The 19,493-nt window shown below is 49.3% G+C and overlaps 1 protein-coding gene across 1 annotated transcript in view; it reads right to left on the reverse strand.

Moving 5' to 3' along the window:
• Window positions 1-1,159: 1,159 nt before the first annotated feature.
• LOC134489823 (uncharacterized) overlaps window positions 1,160-19,493 on the reverse strand; it is a 60,984-nt gene continuing 42,650 nt past the window's right edge. Inside the window, exons 11-19 of the mRNA XM_063292692.1 lie at window positions 17,421-17,710; window positions 16,924-16,975; window positions 16,113-16,192; window positions 14,188-14,316; window positions 9,606-9,692; window positions 7,405-7,521; window positions 6,888-6,910; window positions 4,748-4,854; window positions 1,160-2,598 (exon numbers count right to left, since the gene is read on the reverse strand). Coding sequence (XP_063148762.1) covers window positions 1,160-2,598; window positions 4,748-4,854; window positions 6,888-6,910; window positions 7,405-7,521; window positions 9,606-9,692; window positions 14,188-14,316; window positions 16,113-16,192; window positions 16,924-16,975; window positions 17,421-17,710 — 2,324 coding nt within the window. The remainder of the gene's footprint in view (window positions 2,599-4,747; window positions 4,855-6,887; window positions 6,911-7,404; window positions 7,522-9,605; window positions 9,693-14,187; window positions 14,317-16,112; window positions 16,193-16,923; window positions 16,976-17,420; window positions 17,711-19,493) is intronic.

Consider the following 19,493-nt stretch of genomic DNA (forward strand, 5'->3'; position numbering starts at 1 on the left):
ATGCTTAAATAGGTTAGTTTACGGAACACGTTCACTGTAAGTAGTACAAGAGATAGTCTTGAACTCGCCCCTGAGCTACTAGCTTTCTACTTCCAGGGAGTTAAGTACAAAACTGTTAAAATTTCATTTTTCCCCTCCTATTTCCTTAGGATGGTACCACCCCTTCCTGATGTACCTAGAACAGCTTTTTCCAACAGATTACGTTTGGGAGTGCGTTTTCCTGCTCTGTCTTTATACGGGGCCAGCCTCACGTTCCAGCCATCAGGGAACTGGATGCTCCTACGTTAACTGGGATGCCCTGCCAAGCCACCGTTGTTTCATTCCACAGGAGAAAGTCCACACCTCTATTGAGCCCTCAAATAAATAATAAAAGCATACAGTCAGCTGAGCCGGCTACCTAAAGCAGATGTGAAACGAGACAGGAATCAAATTAATTGCTCAAGATCCCATGTAACCAAAGCACTTTTCCTCTGCTTTTGGTCCCCTCCTGTACATTTGCTGCCCTTCAACTATTTTTCAAGGCCAGGTGAAAACCGCTCTGCGCTCAGCCAGGCTCCAGCTCTCGGCCAAGTCGAAGGACAGATCGACGCCAAGTGCTTCATGTCTGTCCACTGAGCTTGGACAGTCCCAGCGGGCCAGTGTTCTTCACAGCCCCGTCCCATAGAAAAGTTGAGCAAAATTCATTAAAAACCCTTTGTGAAACAGAAGTTACATCTGAGTCTATTTAGGTGGGCGGCAAGGGGGCAGGTGGGCCGAAAAAGACCCTTGAAACCGTGTCCCGCGGCTCCTTCGCTACAGACCCAAATCTTTTCAGCTGATCAGAAACTGGATTTTAGGCACTGGGAAGCAAAGGGAGACACTGAAGCATCAGGCATGATCACCATGGACATTTTCTTTTCTTTCGCACGCGCCTGGTTCTGGCCCTCTCGGCATTTCCAGTCCCCCTCCCAAGGGTCTGAAACGGGCCTGGTTTGGCAACAGGAAGCAAAACCGATCCGGGGGAAGGAATTCTGCCCCGGCAGCCTCTTTTGTCGACAAAACCAGCCCTCCGTCAGCTGCAGCGCAGTCCCTTCCACAGGATTCGCTCGTACACAAGAGGAAGTTGACCCCGACTGGAAAGCAGCAGGACCAGAGGCCTGGCCTGGCCACCACTGCCCGTTCACATCATAACACCGTCGCTCTGTCCCTGTCCTTCGGCTGTTTCCGGGCCGGCCTCTTCCGGTGCCCGCGAGAGGCCCGGCATTGCGCTCAGGCCGACGCACCCGGGACACTTTTCCGGGCTCTCGGCGGCCGAGGAGAAGATCTTCCCGCAGCCGGCACAGATGAAGGAGCTGAGCCCCGCGTGGCCCCGCTGGTGCCGGAGGAGGGCGGCCTTGGCCTTGAAGCAGCTGCCGCACTCCGGGCAGACGTAGGGCTTCTCGCCGGTGTGGGTGCGCTCGTGGGCGATGAGCTGGGAGCTCTCCCGGAAGCCCTTGCCGCAGCCCAGGCAGGCGTAGGGCCGCTCACCGGTGTGGGAGCGCTCGTGGGCCACCAGGCTGGAGCGCTGGATGAAGCCCTTGCCGCACTGGGGGCAGACGTAGGGCTTCTCGCCCGTGTGGGTGCGCTCGTGCTTGCTGAGGCTGGAGCGGACGCTGAAGCTCTTCTCGCAGTAGGGGCAGCGGTAGGGCTTCTCGCCCGTGTGGGTGCGCTCGTGGGCGACCAGCTCCGAGCTCCAGTTGAAGCCCTTCCCGCACTCCAGGCACTTGTGGGGCTTCTCGCCGGTGTGGGTGCGCACGTGGGCCATGAGGTGGGAGTTCTGGCTGAAGCTCTTCCCGCAGGCGGAGCAGGAGTAGGGCTTCTCCCCGGTGTGGATGCTCTGGTGGCGGATGAGGTCGGCGCTGAGGCTGAAGCCCTTCCCGCACTCCAGGCACTTGTAGGGCTTCTCCCCCCGGTGGCTCTTCTCGTGCAGCACCAGCGTGGCCTTCTGGCTGAAGCTCTTCCCGCACTCCAGGCAGGCGTAGGGCTTCTCGCCCGTGTGGCTGCGCTCATGGATGACCAGGCTGGAGCGCTGGTTGTAGCTCTTCTCGCACAGCGGGCACTTGTAGGGCTTCTCCCCCGTGTGCGTCCGCTCGTGCAGCTGCAGGTGGGAGCTCTGGCTGAAGCGCTTGCCGCAGTGCGAGCACTTGAAGGGCTTCTCCCCCGTGTGCGTCCGGCCGTGCGTGTTCAGGGTGGACCGCTTCCCGAAGCTCTTCCCACACTCGTTGCACTTGTAGGGCCGTTCCACCGGCTGGGCCTTCTCCGGGCCCCGGAGCTCCACGCTGGAGCTCAGGCCCGGCCCAAACGTCTTGGACAGCTCCTGGCCCTTCTTCGGGAGGAAGCTCTGCTGGACCGCAAACTCGCTGAAGTCAAAGAAGCCCCCGCCAAACGGGATGGAAATTGGAGCCCTGCTCTCCAGCAGACGACCCTCCGTCCTCGGGGGGCTCTCGGGGGCCCCTGACTGGCCCCCGATGCTGTGGGGAAACATGACTTCATCTCCGCCCCACATCATCCTGTTCAGCTGCAGTTGCTCCGAGCTCCCGGGCAAGCAGTCCCCTTCTTTATTCCGGTTCCTCCATCCCGCTGCAGAAAACAGAGAATCGAGATGTCAAAAATTCCCCAACCAAGTCAAGGAATCAGAGATTCTGGTTAAAGAAGGATGGAGCTGATGGAAGGAACCTATGAAAGGTCAAGGTTCTAGTCCTCATGGAGAGATGTCACAGAAATCAAGGGGGTCATTTAAAACATAGCCAAAATAAAATCTAGGTTGGGATGAATTGTCTGAAGAACTTAGCAGATGAGGCTCCACATGGGAGAACATTTTCCTCATGGGCATTAAACAGGTAGTCCTCAACTTACAACCACAATAGGGACTGGAAAATTTGTTGTTAAGCGGTGTGTTCATTAAGCAGGGCATCACGTGACCGCACCCAATTTTACGACATTTTTTGTGGCAGTCATTAAGCGAATCACCACGGTCATTAAAAGAATTCACCTGGTTGTTAAGCAAATCACGCAGTTCCCCATTGATTTTGCTTGTCAGAAGCTGGCTGGGAAGGTTGCAGATGGTGATCACATGACCTCCGGGACACTGCAACCATCGTAAATACATGCTGGTTGCCAAGTGCCTGAATTTTGCTCACATGACTGTGGGGATGCTGCAACAGTCAGAAGTGTGAGGACTGGTCGCAAGTTGGATTTCAGCATTGTTGTAAGTCTGAAGCATCACTAAAGGAATGGTTGTAAAGCAAGGACTACCTGTACTGTTCATATACTTAGCATTGCCCCTTGGTAAAAGCCAAGGGCTGAAACTTGATTTTTCACCTAACGTTACAGAGTTATGTTTAAGAGAAGAAAGCTATGGGCTAAGTGAGCACAATAAGAAAGTAGACTGGAAAACTGCAGAGGACACTTGGAGGTCAATGACTGCTGAACAGAAAAGCCCAAACAATGGAGATGCACAGCCACGAAAGCCAACTGCCAGCCCTTTGAGGTAGGCCAAATCAAGAAACAGGCATGGCAGGCATGCCAGGAATGCTTATTATTTTATTCTACCCAACAACAGAACCTTGAAAGCCTCTCTGTCCCATCTTACCCCAAACATCATCAAAGTAGGGTTGTTTTGAGTTTCTTTCTCACGTTCCCCACTTTCTCTTTTCCACCAGTCCCTTGTTATCCACTTGCTCCTTCCTTCACCACCCCCAAAGTCAGCTCTAAATCTGTTCACTGGACCCAGCCTGATAGAAAACAGCCTAGGCTTGATCACCTTTGGCACTTGATCACAAATGGCCTTGCCGGTTGGGGGGCATGCAAGGGAATCCAGCTCAAGTGTTAAATGAAGGGGAGACGTCTTCCATCTGAGTGGGTGAGCAAAAAGGTGACCTCCTCTTTTTGCAGCACTGTATCCCACAAACAGAAAGCCAGTTTGGTGTCATGGTGAAGGCCCCAGGTAGAAACTTGGAGACCCTGAGTTCTAGTCCCACCTTGGGCACAGAGCCAGCTGGGTGACCCTGGGCCAGCCCCTCTCTCTCAGCCCTAGGAAGCAGGCAATGGCAAACCACTTCTGAAAAACCTTGCCAAGAAAACTGCAGGGACTTGTCCAGGCAGTCTCCAAGGATCGGACACGACTGACAGATTAAAAAAAAATCCCACAAATAAAGAAGATAGGGTTTTGCAGCATCACAGCTTCCAATTTTTTGTTTAGTTAGGTGCAGTGGTTGTTGTTTATTCGTTCAGTCGCTTCCGGCTCTTCGTGACTTCGTGGACCAGCCCACACCGGAGCTTCCTGTCGGTCGTCAACACCCCCAGCTCCCCCAGGGACGGGTCCGTCACCTCCAGAATACAGGTGCAGTGGAAGAGAGCCAATTTGGTGTCGTGGTTAGAGGCACCGGGCTAGAAACCAGAAGGCCGCGAGTTCTAGTCTTGCCTTAGCTGGTTGGGTGACCCTGGGCCAGTCCCTCCCTCTCAGCCCCAGGGAGGAGGCGGCGGCCAGGGCAAACCACCTCCAAAAACGTTGCCAAGAAAGCTGCAGGGACTTGGCCAGGCCGAGGCCAGGATTCAAGACTGACCAGAGAGCAAAAGGCGAAGCAAAGAGGAACAAAACACTGCAGTAGAAACCTTGACTGGTGCCAAGGGAGGGACTAGGAGCCCACCGGAAGCCAAAGCATCCGCAGAGCATCCTGCGACCACATTGTGCCCCGCAGACTCTGAACAGCAACTAAAGGATGGTGACCTTTCAGCCGCAGTATCATTTCTTGGAAAACGGTGCTGTTCTGACACAGATCGCCGTATCTCTGCTTCATCTCCTCCAGCCTCCCAGCCAGCGGCTCCTCTTCTTCTCTGAGGATTCCAAGGAGAGGAATTAGGAAAGAAATAGCAGGACTGACTCTGAATCAAGGACATTATCGGGAAGCGCGAACTTAAATGACCGCGTCCAGAGAGGCCCTGGTGCTCTGCGCGCCGGGTTGCTGGCGTGCAGGCGTTCCACCACCGGACTAGGTAACAGCATCAGTGGGAGAGGGGGCGGGGTTCGCTCCCTGTTCAAATACAGTAGCTGGCCTTGCCGGTTTTGGTGGGGGTGTGCTTTCCCTCCTCCTTCCAGGGGGAAACCACACCCCCACCAAAATTGGCAGGGCAGCCTACTGCATATAAACGGCAGCAAACCCCACCCTCCCTCACACCGATGACATTACCTAGCTGGGTGATGAAACACCTGCAAGCAAACAGCCCAGCTCGGAGAGCACCGAGGACTCTGCAGATGTTTTCTTCGGCTGAGTTCAAAGAATCACCGAATGGTAAGAGCTGGAAGAGACTGCAGAGATCATCTAGTCTAACCTTCTGCAATGTGCAGGAAAATCAAACCCTCCTTGTGAGGCGGATGCCCAGGCTGTCTAGAGATGGAGAACCTACAATCTCCGTGAATGGACTCTTACACTCTTCTACAGATCTTACGGTGGGAAAGTTTTTCTTTGAGCCGGAACAAAATCTAGGTAGCTGCAACTTACGCCCATTATTTCTGGTCTTGGTTTTTTGGCCCGTGGAAAACAGTTCCTGACCATCTTCTCTGTAGCTTCCCTTTCAGTAGCCGAGTTAGTTATCGACAGAGAGGTGAGGATGACCCTCAATATGGACAGCACCTGAAGAGGATTCACATTGTCCTCCAGGGACTTTCTGCTTCTTCTTACGTTCTTCTAAGCTAAACTGTCCTAACAGCCAGGAACCACGCTGAGACGAGGAACAGTTCTCTAGTGTTTATTGCTGCTACATAACAGGAATCCTAACAAACTGAAGAAGCGTGGGAAAAACCCAGACATATAAACCCCAAAGGTTAAGGCGGTCCCGATCTGTGTCTCTTGGAACGGCTACCTAACTCCTCAGTGCTACGCATGCGCTTTACAGCCCGGATGGGAGCCCCCTGATCGCCATCCTTACTCATGACAAAACAATGGGAGATTCTGGGCAGACAAAACAAATGAACTAAACAAAATGCCTAGTTTTATCCCACAGACTTTACATTCCTACTGAACTGAACTGTGGAACTCACCGCCCAAGATATAGCTATTGACACCAACCTAGGTGGAGTCCAAAGAGGATCAGACCAATTCACCAAGGAGGAGGAGGAGGAGGATATTCATGGCTACTAGTGGCAATGTGTTCTTCTCCCCAGCAAATAAATAAATGTGTTTTCTCTCTCCCCCACACCCCAATTGTTGGAGAAGACGATATGCTAGGAAATTTCAGAAGGCACTTTGAGCTCATATTGTGGTTGTGAGCTTTTCCAGTAATGGTTGGTTGGATGCAGTAAAACAAGGTGTTGGACTACAGATGGTTCCTTGGCTTCATCCAGCATGATTCTTCTCAATTTCTTAGGGACCCTATGTATAAATGAACATTGCCCCAACTGAAAGCTCACTTAGAGGACAAGAGATCCTCAGCTGATCTCCTGGACAAGATCATCTTGCTAGCTTCGGGGGGTGGGGGAAGAGGGGAGAGTGGAAGCCTAGAAGACCAGCAACCAAGAGTTTCTGAGCAGGCAAAACCATTATCAAAATATGGTGCAGGTGTCTGCCACCTCCAAGGCCAAGGAAGGAGTGGCAAGAAATTTGTAAGGGCAGAGGAAAAAGACACAACATTTAAATCATGGGGCTATTAAGAGAGCTGGACTGTTGATTTTGCAGTGGCTGATCTGAATTATTGGTGCTTTTTGTACTTGTAATAGATACAACTTTTCCAGCTTAATCTTTGATTTGCCATTGCTAGATCCCAAATATGAGTTTGAGTTCCTAGGGACAGATTTAGTTTTGAGCCTTGGGTGAAACCCTGGCAGAGATGCCGTGAACAAAGGCAATTAAAAAAAAAACGTCAGTTCTTACCTGCTCCCAATACTTCCGGACTCCTAGGGGAAAAGAGAGACGTAGTTATACATAAGGAAAAATCTACTTAAGAAATCCATCAAAACTGATGCCCATGGAATTAATTCACTGGCACAAGATATTGCAGTAATAGCAATTGCTTTTCTTTTCTTTTTTCTAAGTTATCGTTTTTAAATGTAACCAGTAGCAATAAAATTTAATGTAACTTGCAGCAACAGAATTCCTCTTGGCCATTTTTTCTATAACTTGGGTGGCAGGTAGCATTCAGCATGACTACTGCCGTGTATATTTTTGTGCTCACAGTACAAAAAATGAGAAAGCAAAGAGTTTGCTTCAGTTCCCCCTGCCCCATGTGGAACAACACTGAATATCTAGTTTTGTCTGAATTCAAGGCAAAAATCCAGAATCTGAGAATTTTTTTAAAAGTCTGAATAGCCCTTATTCAACCTAACGTTCAGGTCAGATGGGAGTTCTCTGCACAAGATGGACAGGAAGCTTCCATACCATAAAGACATACCATTATCTCCTCACTGCTGCTCTCTTCCTTGCCTTCTTTCGCTTTCTCAACTTCTTTCTCTTTTTTCAGGTCAACCATTTCTGAATCGGGCCTCACCTTCCAGTGAATAAAACTGTATTAATAAAAACCACGAGGCCTTTCTCCGTTTCCAGTTTTCCTTCCCACAACTGAAAAAATCATCAGAATCTGCATAAATACATACCAAGCAACATTTCACATCCCAAAGAAATCCCATTCCTCAGTGTTCTAGCCCTTTCCCTCTCTCCAGCTCCTTTGAGCCGCTGCCCCAGCCATCTGAACAAGCGGCCCCCCTTCTAGATGCTTGAACTGGGAACAGCACCCAGAACAGGTGGTTGGACTAGATGGCCTCAAGGGCCTTTGGATCTAGGACTGGTTAGTAGTTTCCAGTGCTCAACTGTTGGCTACAAAGGGCAGGTGTTCATTGGCTGGGAGATTCCTCCTACTCCATCCTGATAATATTGATTGGAAACGTTTACGGGTGGGAAGATCATTGATTTGGAAGTGGCCTTAATCTTCTCCATGAACTTGGAAGTGAAAAGAACTTGAGTTCTTTCTTAGGAAGATACAGGAACAAAAAATTGGAGAACTGATCTGCAAAAGAGACAAATCTGAAAGTGCATTGGATGGTCATCCCTGTAATGCCTCCTTTGTTTTGATGTTCACTTTACCATTTTTGCTTTTACTCTTTTTATTGGAAGGAAACTGCCACATGGGGCCAGTGGGAAGCTTGCGCTGAGATGGCCGAGGAGGCTTCAGAGGCTGTGGCCAGCCTGCAGCCCACTGGTTCTTCAACCCTGATACACTGCTGGATCAGAACCAGAGAAACCCACATTCCAATTCCTTCTCAGATGGTTCACCAAATCTAGCCACTCAGGGAAGGGAGGGAGGGAGGGAGGGAGGGGAAGGGGAAGGGAGGAATGGAGGGGAGGGAAGGAAGGAAGGAAGGAAGAAAGGGAGGGAGGGAGGGAGGGAGGGGAAGGGGAAGGGAGGAATGGAGGGGAGGGAAGGAAGGAAGGAAGGAAGAAAGGGAGGGAGGGAGGGAGGGAGGGAGGGGAAGGGGAAGGGAGGAATGGAGGGGAGGGAAGGAAGGAAGGAAGGAAGAAAGGGAGGGAGGGGAAGGGGAAGGGAGGAATGGAGGGGAGGGAAGGAAGGAAGGAAGGAAGAAAGGGAGGGAGGGAGGGAGGGGAAGGGGAAGGGAGGAATGGAGGGGAGGGAAGGAAGGAAGGAAGGAAGAAAGGGAGGGAGGGAGGGAGGGAGGGGAAGGGGAAGGGAGGAATGGAGGGGAGGGAAGGAAGGAAGGAAGGAAGAAAGGGAGGGAGGGAGGGAGGGGAAGGGGAAGGGAGGAATGGAGGGGAGGGAAGGAAGGAAGGAAGGAAGAAAGGGAGGGAGGGAGGGAGGGAGGGGAAGGGGAAGGGAGGAATGGAGGGGAGGGAAGGAAGGAAGGAAGGAAGAAAGGGAGGGAGGGAGGGAGGGGAAGGGGAAGGGAGGAATGGAGGGGAGGGAAGGAAGGAAGGAAGGAAGAAAGGGAGGGAGGGAGGGAGGGGAAGGGGAAGGGAGGAATGGAGGGGAGGGAAGGAAGGAAGGAAGGAAGAAAGGGAGGGAGGGAGGGAGGGAGGGGAAGGGGAAGGGAGGAATGGAGGGGAGGGAAGGAAGGAAGGAAGGAAGAAAGGGAGGGAGGGAGGGAGGGAGGGGGAGGGAGGAGGAAAGCAGGCAAGCAGGCAGGCTAAGGATATCATCCTGATCTTCTATGATGAAGGGAAGATGCAAATATGATATTCTTAAAGAAAACTTTATGCTAGAGACCCCCTTCAATCATGGAAGTTCACTGGAAGGACTCTGGGCTAGTCCCTTCCTCTCAGTCCCAGAGCCAGGGTGGGGAGTGGGGAAGGGGATGGACCAGGGGTGGAGAGACCCAGGTCCTCATTCTGCCTCAGTCACCGAAACTCCCTGACTCTGGGCCAGTCCCTCTTGCTTAGCCCAACCCACCTCACAGGGTCATGGTTGTCGGGAAAAACAGAGGAGGGATCATTATGCACTTGAGCTCCTGAATGACAGGCAAGATGTAAGTAAATAAACACACAGCCACCTCAGACCTCTATTTTGCTTCAATGAATACAACTGCAGCTTGAAATGAACATAAAATCTGGCTGCAAACCCAGGGAAAAACTATTCTAAAATACCTCCTCGTTGTCTTCCTCCTCCTCTGTCCTTCCTGTCACCAAGGCCTTAGTGCTTCCACCCTGTTCCATTTTAATCCCCTGCAGCTCCTTACAAGAAAAAAATATGTGCAAAATAGGGAAAAGGGGGACTGTTAATATCTGGCTCCATTGCAGAATTCCAGAATATCCAAAAAAAAAAAATGTGGGGCAAGTTCAGGGCAAAGGCCCACCTGGGAGATTGTGGGTACACGGAGAGAACAGACATGAACAGTCAAGAGGAGGGGAGTCTATCGAAACCCAAGTGACAGCCCAGGTGGGGAGAAAGCTGCGAGAAACATTGCAAACTTGCTAGAAAAGAGGCTGGGACGCTCCTCTTGCAGTTTCCAAGGTTTTGATTTCCCCCAGGTGAGCACCAAGGACCCCGTCCTGGAATCTGTGTACCGTAGTTCTTATTTCCTCACCCTTGTCTAACTGTATAGCGCTTGACATCTGGCTTGGAAACTTTGAAAGGAATTTCCCCCCCTCATTTGTAGTGAGTTCATTAAGGTGGCATCAATTTGAACAATTAAAAATACTCCTCCCCGGGTTTCTTGCTAAGCTGCTATTTATGACATAATGTCAGCCCAACAACAAGGAATTATTTTTAAACAAGCAATGCGCAGAAGTGGAAGAAGACAATAGAATAGGAAGGACAAGAGACCTCTTCCAGAAAATTAGAACCATCAGAGGTAAATTCCAGGCAAAAATGGGTCTGATCAAAAACAAAGATGGCAAGGACCTAACAGAAGAAGAGATCAAGAAAAGGTGGCAAGAATATACAGAAGACCTGTATAGGAAGGATAACAATATCGGGGATAGCTTTGACGGTGTGGTCAGTGAGCTAGAGCCAGACATCCTGAAGAGTGAGGTTGAGTGGGCCTTAAGAAGCATTGCTAATAACAAGGCAGCAGGAGATGATGGCATCCCAGCTGAACTGTTCAAAATCTTGCAAGATGATGCTGTCAAGGTAATGCATGCTATATGCCAGCAAATTTGGAAAACACAAGAATGGCCAACAGATTGGAAAAAATCAACTTATATCCCCATACCAAAAAAGGGAAACACTAAAGAATGTTCAAACTATCGAACAGTGGCACTCATTTCACATGCCAGTAAGGTAATGCTCAAGATCCTGCAAGGTAGACTTCAGCAATTCATGGAGCGAGAATTGCCAGATGTACAAGCTGGGTTTAGAAAAGGCAGAGGAACTAGGGACCAAACTGCCAATATCCGCTGGATAATGGAAAAGGCCAGGGAGTTTCAGAAAAACATGTATTTCTGTTTTATCGACTATTCTAAAGCCTTTGACTGTGTGGACCATAACAAATTGTGGCAAGTTCTTAGCAGTATGGGGATACCAAGTCATCTTGTCTGTCTCCTGAGGAATCTGTATAACGACCAAGTAGCAACAGTGAGAACAGACCACGGAACAATGGACTGGTTAAAGATTGGGAAAGGAGTACGGCAGGGCTGTATACTCTCACCCTACCTATTCAACTTGTACGCAGAACACATCATGCGACAAGCTGGGCTTGTGGAATCCAAGGCTGGAGTTAAAATTGCTGGAAGAAACATTAACAATCTCAGATATGCAGATGATACCACTTTGATGGCTGAAAGTGAAGAGGAACTGAGGAGCCTTATGATCAAGGTGAAAGAAGAAAGTGCAAAAGCTGGCTTGCAGCTAAACCTCAAAAAAACCAAGATTATGGCAACCAGCTTGATTGATAACTGGCAAATAGAGGGAGAAAATGTAGAAGCAGTGAAAGACTTTGTATTTCTAGGTGCAAAGATTACTGCAGATGCTGACTACAGTCAGGAAATCAGAAGACACTTAATCCTTGGGAGAAGAGCAATGACCAATCTCAATAAAATAGTTAAGAGCAGAGACATCACACTGACAACAAAGGTCCGCATTGTTAAAGCAATGGTGTTCCCCGTAGTAACATATGGCTGCGAGAGCTGGACCATAAGGAAGGCTGAGCGAAGGAAGATCGATGCTTTTGAACTGTGGTGTTGGAGGAAAATTCTGAGAGTGCCTTGGACTGCAAGAAGATCCAACCAGTCCATACTCCAGGAAATAAAGCCAGACTGCTCACTGGAGGGAATGGTATTAAAGGCAAAACTGAAATATTTTGGCCACATCATGAGAAGACAGGACACCCTGGAGAAGATGCTGATGCTAGGGAGAGTGGAAGGCAAAAGGAAGAGGGGCCGACCAAGGGCAAGATGGATGGATGATATTCTAGAGGTGACGGACTCGTCCCTGGGGGAGCTGGGGGTGTTGACGACTGACAGGAAGCTCTGGCGTGGGCTGGTCCATGAAGTCACGAAGAGCCGGAAGCGACTAAACAAATAAACAACAACAACAACAGCCCAACAAGGGAGACCAGACTAACAAACCGATGACATATAGGGTAGGACTACTTTTATTTTTACAGCCACACTGGGGAATTCTGGGAGTTGAAGTCTACACATCTTAAAGTTGCCAGGTTTGAAAAACACTGAGCTATATTAATAGAACCTTCCAAGTCTGAATGTGGTTCCCCCCCTCCCATTATCTGCAGGTGAACGAGGGAGGGGCTTGTCTGAGACCTTTACTCTAGTTATTTTCTTGGCCTGGGCTCCTCTTATCTACCCGTTGCCTTGGTAGCAGCTCTTTCTCCTGTCCTTCAAGGCCATTCCCTACGCATAATCTGTCAACTGACCCATCCTCTCTCCCTTGAGTGTTTCTAAATTTCTTCCATTCCTTTCCCAGCCTCTCGACAATCTCTCCCACACCTGGTCCAGCCATCCATGTCACCAATAGCCAAGTGGGCAGATTCAGGAAATTCACAAGCAGGGACAGGAGGGTGACCAGTCGATGACACTGTTATTCCCCAATGGCTGGTATTTAAGGCATTCTGCTTTCTGACTCCTGAAGAAATATTCAGGCATCTTCTAGCCACTGAAAACCATGACTTCCTTCCAGCCCCCTTTAAAATCATCTGGTGCTCATCTCCAAACTGAAAGTGAATTCCATTAGTTAATTTATGGCATCGTCATTCAATTGACCAGACCAAAAAGATTCTCAGAGCAGTTACATTCAGTCAGTAAAAAGACAGAGCATTTTGCTAGAACAGCAGAGAGAAAATCTGGATTCTTAAAACTAAATCCTGATTAAATGATTTCAAGTTCCAAAGACCTTTTATTTATTGAAAGTATGTACTGGAAAATATGAAACAAGATTCAGACAGATGGTCCAGAATGAATTTGAGCATCCAGGGCAAAATAAATGAGATGAAGATGCATTTAACTCTGAGGCTGACTTCTCATACAAAAGACCTCTTTTTCCTTTCATCATTACTATTTTAAATGAATTTATAACCTACTGACCAATTTCTCTGACAGGGCTATTCTTCAAGATTTTCAAGTAGTGAGTCTGGAAAGGTAGATTTCATTTGCCACATCCCCAGGTGTTGCTGTTGGTGGTGTTATTTTATTTTACATTGTCAATCATTTGAATAAGATGCTTCACAATTCTCTTTCCCACTGAAATTTGGCAGGTCCTGGGAAATTTGTTCAGGGAATGGTTTTAATACATGCTTAATGCTGTAACACAGCAGTTCCCAACCTTTTTGGCACCAGGGACCGGTTTCATGGAAGACAATTTTTCCCCGGACTGTGGGGGGGTGGATGGTTTCGGGATGATTCAAGCACTTCCTCTTTTTCCCGACCTTTTATTCTTTTTTCTTCGCGCTGTTTAGAGATAGCAGCCAATGGGCTTGCTTTCTCTGACAGGAGGCGGAGCTCAGGCGGTAATGCGAGCGATGGGGAGCAGCTGTAAACACTCAGGCTGTAAATTCACTCGCTCGCCCACCGCTCACCTCCTGCTGTGCGGCCCGGTTCCTAACAGGACACAGACCGGTACCGGTCTGCAGCCCAGGGGTTGGGGACCCCTGCTGTAACATCCATCAGGAAAATATTGTTTATCACCTATAGTTCTGATTCCTTTGTCGACAAAAAGCTTACACTATAGGTTAAGTGAACCTGTAAAAAACAGCTGGTAACTCTTTTTCTGCGCGGGGGGCTTCAATACCAGTTTGGTCTAGTGGTTAAGGTGCTGGGCTAGAAACCAGGAGACTGTGAGTTCTAGTCCCGCCTCAGGCATGAAAGCCGGCTGGGTGACCTTGGGCCAGTCGCTCTCTCTGTCAGCCCAACTCATCTCACAGGGTTGTTGTTGTGGGGAAAATAGGAGGAGGAAGGAGTATCTGGTATGTTTGCCGCCTTGAGTTATTTACAAAACAATAATAAAGGCGGGGTAAAAATTAAATAAATAAATAAAAATAAACACCATACCCCTTTACTTAGTTCTGTATCATGCCTTGCCAGCTTCATACATGGAGCTGCTCCATCGCTCTGGCATGTGCCTAGGAATTTAGAGAATTGCAGCTGAGCCTCTGGAGGCCCCTAAGATAACTCTTCTGAGCGTATTTCTGGAACTTTTGCAGCAATCTCTTGCTAAAGTGGATCACACGACGTGTGGAAGGAGGAGCAGAGGGGATGTGGGAACGTGAATTCCTACCGGTAAATTATCTTTGGGCGTGGAGTCCTCATTTCTGTCATCTTCCGTTGACTTTTTCTTGGTGTCTCTCACCTCCTGACAATCCCGTTCCTCCCCTTCTGTTTCTTTTTTAAGGCTTAGGAGACTGTCCTGAAGAAAGGAAAAAATACACCCTGGGGAGATTGCCAGAGATACTGCAGATTTTGTAAACTTTACATTGTAGTTTTTGCATTTAGCTCCAAGCTACGCTACTTTTTAAAATCTCTCTCTTCCAAAGCTGCTGTGGTTTAATTCGACAATTCTTTCTCCTTTTCAGTTTCTTGTGTTGAGGGTGTGATTTGAATTTGTTTTCCCAGCACAGCCATTTTTAATTTGGCTGTTCTAATCAGCACACCACCCAAGGTGTAATTCATACAACATACGAATCAATAAAATATATACTTCTATCTGGATGAATGAAACCAAATAGCAAATACAACTGTTGTGGGCATCATGGATAACTATAATGGGGTTTGTTTGGAACTGGCTTCATACAACCTGCAAATCCAGCCATTGGGCCTCGTAAACCATGGTTTATGGCTTTGTGCTGTTAGAATTTTTAAAATCTCCTTACCAGGTTCGCTTCTGAGCCGGGATCAAAGAAACAGGCAGTTGCATGAAATTAAGTTATTTTTCACCCAAGAGCAAAAGTGATGACAGGGAGCTGTTGGGTGGGCAGCCACGCAGGACCCCCTCCTTACAGCACATTGTATACGTTCCCTTCAGCTCCTCCTCTAGAATACCGCCCCTTGCTCGGTTGCCCAGACTCCTCCTCAACCTCATTCCATATAAATAACTTCCTTCCTTCACTCCATCTTAACATCACTCCATGTAAGGGGCTTCCTTCCATCCTTCCTGGGGCCCCTTGACCATTAACTAAACAATACCTTTTCTCTATCCTTGGAGTGTACACCTGATCTTGTTTCTGTGCGCACAGCTATCTATCAAGGCCTGTTAGAAAGGAAGGGTAAGAAGGCCATCACAGCTCTTCAAGGAAATACAACAGGGTTTCAGAGCCATAATAAAAGTGCAGATGTTTCTAATATGTTACTAGTAAATATAAAATATACGAATATGAAGTATATTTGCATTTAAGTTCTATATATGTAAAATCTTCTGTCAGTGCATGCCCAAGCCATTCTGATTCATTCAGTACAACTCACTTAAGCCAACCCCAATCAATCTCAGTTTTCAGCACTTCCTCAAGACCTTTGGCATAAGTGGCCAGTTTCCACATTAAGGCGGCGTCTCACTGGGATCAAACTAAGGTTGTCTACCATGCACTGCTGATCGGTGCCTCTTTTCCAAAATAAAATGGGTTGAATACAAAAGACTGGAAGATCTTCCTCCCACAATTCAGTCTTCTGCTCTTTCCAAGACTGGGGGCAGGGAGGAACTTGGGGTGCTAAAAGCTGGGTGGGAGGGAGGCACGGCCTGGAATTACCCGCCACTTTAAATGTGTGGTGCAGAGAAAGCACCTTTGCCCACTTCAAATCAGAGCAATGCACACCTCCAGTTTTTCAATTCCTCTTCTGCCCCCATGCAAATCATACTGGCAATCTCTGGGGTCATCCTAAGGCTTTTAATGGCTGGGGGATCTTGCCTGCAAAATCTCAGACCTCCATTAGACAGCAACCAAGAGACAGAGAAAAATGTTCTTGGCTGCCACCTAGTGGTCCCTTGTGTCTCTGCAGCCAAGATCTGGTGGGTAACTTAGATGGAAAATATGGTATCTGAACCTCCAACCATCCGCAAGCAAAGCCTGTGATCTTTGCCACAATTCTACTTTCACATCACAGGTTAATAGTTAATTTGTACAGATTGCAAAAAGATTTTTTTGGGGGCCTAAGGGATCAGGGATCTTCCCTCCACTAATCAGGACCCATCCCTTCTTTCCAAATTGTTACCTGCATTTCGTCCTCTGCGGTCTTGTCGATTCCAACATTCATGGTAAATCGGTTTCGATCCTCTGCAAAAAACGAGGCTACTGGGAAAGGAAGGAAGGCAAGGAGGAAAGCAGGAGAGATTTTAGAAGGGATGGATACAGATAGAGAAAGGAAAAAAGAAGGAAGTGATTAAAGCAATTGTCAGGCAGAGACAGAGGAAGTGACTGACAGAATATTTGAAAGCCTATAATAAAAGCCTTAAAAAAGGGGGGGGAAAATGACGTTCCTTCGGCCTTTTCCACACAAGCCGACCCCCGATCAGCAAAGGCCAATATTTACAACTTCGGGTCTCAATTCTAGGAGGGAAAAAGAGCGCCTCTGAACACACGCAGAGTGCAATTCTCCGTTCAGTAGAGGACTGGACAGGCACAGCCCAATCCGTCGCCCGTTTATCAGAAGGGAAAAGGAGAAAAAGAAACGAACACGAAAGGATTAAGCCACATGAATTTTTTTTTAATTAGGGGGGGGAAACGGCTTGCAAAGATGCGCAGAAAGGATCCCCCCGCCTCCAGCATACGAACACGTACGATGAAATGCACGTCTTCCCCAAACGGATAATGGAGACCGAAACGGAAAAAAAGGCCGTCCCAGAAGCAGAGGGCGATGCGACAGCAAAGACGAGATTCCTTCGGAGCATGTGCAAAGCGCACTTCCTTCCCCGAAGATCACGCACAGCGCCCCTTCCCTTCCCAACAAGGGCCGAAAAGACAAGGGAAGCCTGTCGGGAGGGCGGCCGCGACTCGGAAAAGGCCTCTGAGCATGTGCAAAGTACCTCTGCACCCTTCACCTCCGGGCGTGGTTTCCAGGCGGGAAGCCCTTTCTTTCTAGAAAGACGAACGGCCGGGACGGAAACGCAAAGGGGGGGGGAGTAAAAAGCAAGCAAAAATTCAATCTCTCCAGGCAGCTGCTCAGCCCAGCCCACCCAATTCCTCGGGTCTTGAGGAGGAATGTCTACATTGCAAACTTAGACCGGTTGGAAGCTCAGTGGCTTCCCCTCCCGGGGAACCCTGGGAGTTGCAGTTCGCCCTGCCGGGAGCGCACCTCCACCGGGCGAGCCTCCGCGCCGTTACCGGACTGCATTTCCCAGGGTTCCCCGCGCGGAAAGGGGCTCGCGGCTGACAATGGCTTTCCGCGACCGCTCGCCGCAGGAGCCGGAGTTGCCGCGCGGCCGGCCCGGGCCGCCGGTCCTTCCTTCCCCCGGCGCCGCTGATCCGGACGCCGGCCCCGCGCGCTGAGTCCGCCCGGGTTGACACCGGATCAAGACCGCACCGTGCGCCCGGGCCGCAGGGTCGCTTGCTGCAGGTAGGGGAACCGGGACCTTGCAGACCGCGCGGCGCCCGGCTGCGGCAGTCGCCGTCGGAGGAAGCGAGGCTGCCTGCTCGGCCGAGCGGTGGTGGCGGGAGTCGGCCTCCGCTCTCCAGATCGCGCGGCCGGGGCCCTCTGGCGGCCAGAAGGAGCGGGCCGCGCCGGGACCCGCGGAGGGGTGGGGAACGGAGGACAAAGCGGGTCGCCTCCTCCCCTTCCTTGCGGTTTTGTTTTGGTTCCTGTGCCTGCTAGGGCTGTGGGACAGGTAGCGGTTCAACAGGTGCGGTCGCCCCAGTGCGTGCGGGGAGGGGAGTCGAAGCGGCCCGCTTGGTTCCCCGGTGAAATAGGAAGCGTCCAGCATCAGCTTATTGTGTTGGGTTATATTGTAAGCTGCCCAATTCATTCTAGGATAGAGTCAGTGATTACGTACATAATACTGTAAATGGGTTCGCCTAGACCAGTGTTTCTCAGCCTTGGCAACTTTAAGATGGGTGGACTTCAACTCCCAGAATTCCCCAGCCAGCGTTCCAGCTGGGGAATTCTGGTCTAGAAGATGCCATTAAAAAGTTACTTTTCTTGCATGAGAGTGTTAGAATTTGTTTTTAATTTTGTTACCAGGTTCACTTCTGAGCCAGGATCAAAGAAACAGGCAGTTGCATGAAATTAAGTTCGTTATCCTTCACCCAAGAGCAAAAGCGATGACAGGGAGCGGTTGGGTGGGGGGCCGCACAGGACCCCCTCCTTACAGCACATTGTATACGTTCCCTTCAACTCCTCCTCTAGAATACCGCCCCTTGCTCGGTTGCCCAGACTCCACCTCAACCTCATTCCATATAAATAACTTCCTTCCTTCACTCCATCTTAACATCACTCCATGTAAGGGACTTCCTTCCATCCTCGCTGGGGCCCCTTGACCGTTATTAAACAATGCCTTTCCTCTGGAGAAGCTGTCCTTGGAGTGTACACCTGATCTTGTTTCTGTGCGCACAGCTATCTGTAGGCCTGTGAGAAAGGAAGAGTAAGAAGGCCATCACAGCTCTTCAAGGAAATAAAACAGGGTTTCAGAGCCATAATAAAAGTGCAGATGTTTCTAATATGTTACTAGTAAATATAAAATATACGAATATGAAATACATTTGTATTTAAGTAATGTATATGTAAAATCTTCCATCAAGAGTATCAAGGCACTGTTTTTTTGTAACATTTACTTATTTTTTTTTAAGCCAATGGGGTTGCTGTGCCTTTTCTTTTCCCCGTTCAATCGTGTCTGATTCTCAGAGACCGCCTGGACAAGACCCTGCAGTTTTCTTGGAAAGTTTTTCAGAAGTGGTTTGCCATTGCCTCCTTCCTATGGCTGACAGAAAGTGACTGGCCCAAGGGCACCCAGCTGGCTTCATGCCTAAGGTGGGACTAAAACTCTCGGTCTCCTGGTTTCTAGCCTGGTGCCTTGACCGCTACACCAAACGGGCGCTCTTGCTGTGCCTTAAGCAACCTAAAATCGACTGGTCATTCACAGCATGCAATAAAAGAGTAAATCTGCTAAATTTCCACGTGCTATGCTGTTCTTTTGAAAGCTGGCTTGCCTTCATTCACACAACTCTCTAACCCTGAGGGGTTGGGTGGCTTGTAGTAGATGCCAGCTGGCTCTTTAGGAGACTGAAGCAGGCCATCAGGTCAAGCACAGTAGTATTTATTTTTCAAGCGTCACATGATACATGTTCGTATGTGCAGTTTGTCAGTTAAGTTTAACATGTGATTTGAACCCAGTCATGTCCCAGACTAGGTAGCAGTGTTAACTGTGCAGAACACAGAGTGCTGGATTTGGAACAAAAGAATAGTGGTATAAATGCAAACTTGGCCAAGATGTTGTTTCAGACTCTCAGGCTAGCCTACAGGATTACCTGGTGGCCTTCCATCCCAGTAACAACAACGTCCAATACAGAAGTGATTTGCCACTGCCTTCCTTTTTGACCCCCCAGCCTAGCCTATAGCCAAGGATTTCCCTGTGGCCTCCCATCCAAGTGCCCTAACCAGGGT

This window comes from Candoia aspera, chromosome 2 (assembly GCF_035149785.1).
Source record: "Candoia aspera isolate rCanAsp1 chromosome 2, rCanAsp1.hap2, whole genome shotgun sequence".
Classification (NCBI taxonomy): domain Eukaryota; kingdom Metazoa; phylum Chordata; class Lepidosauria; order Squamata; family Boidae; genus Candoia; species Candoia aspera.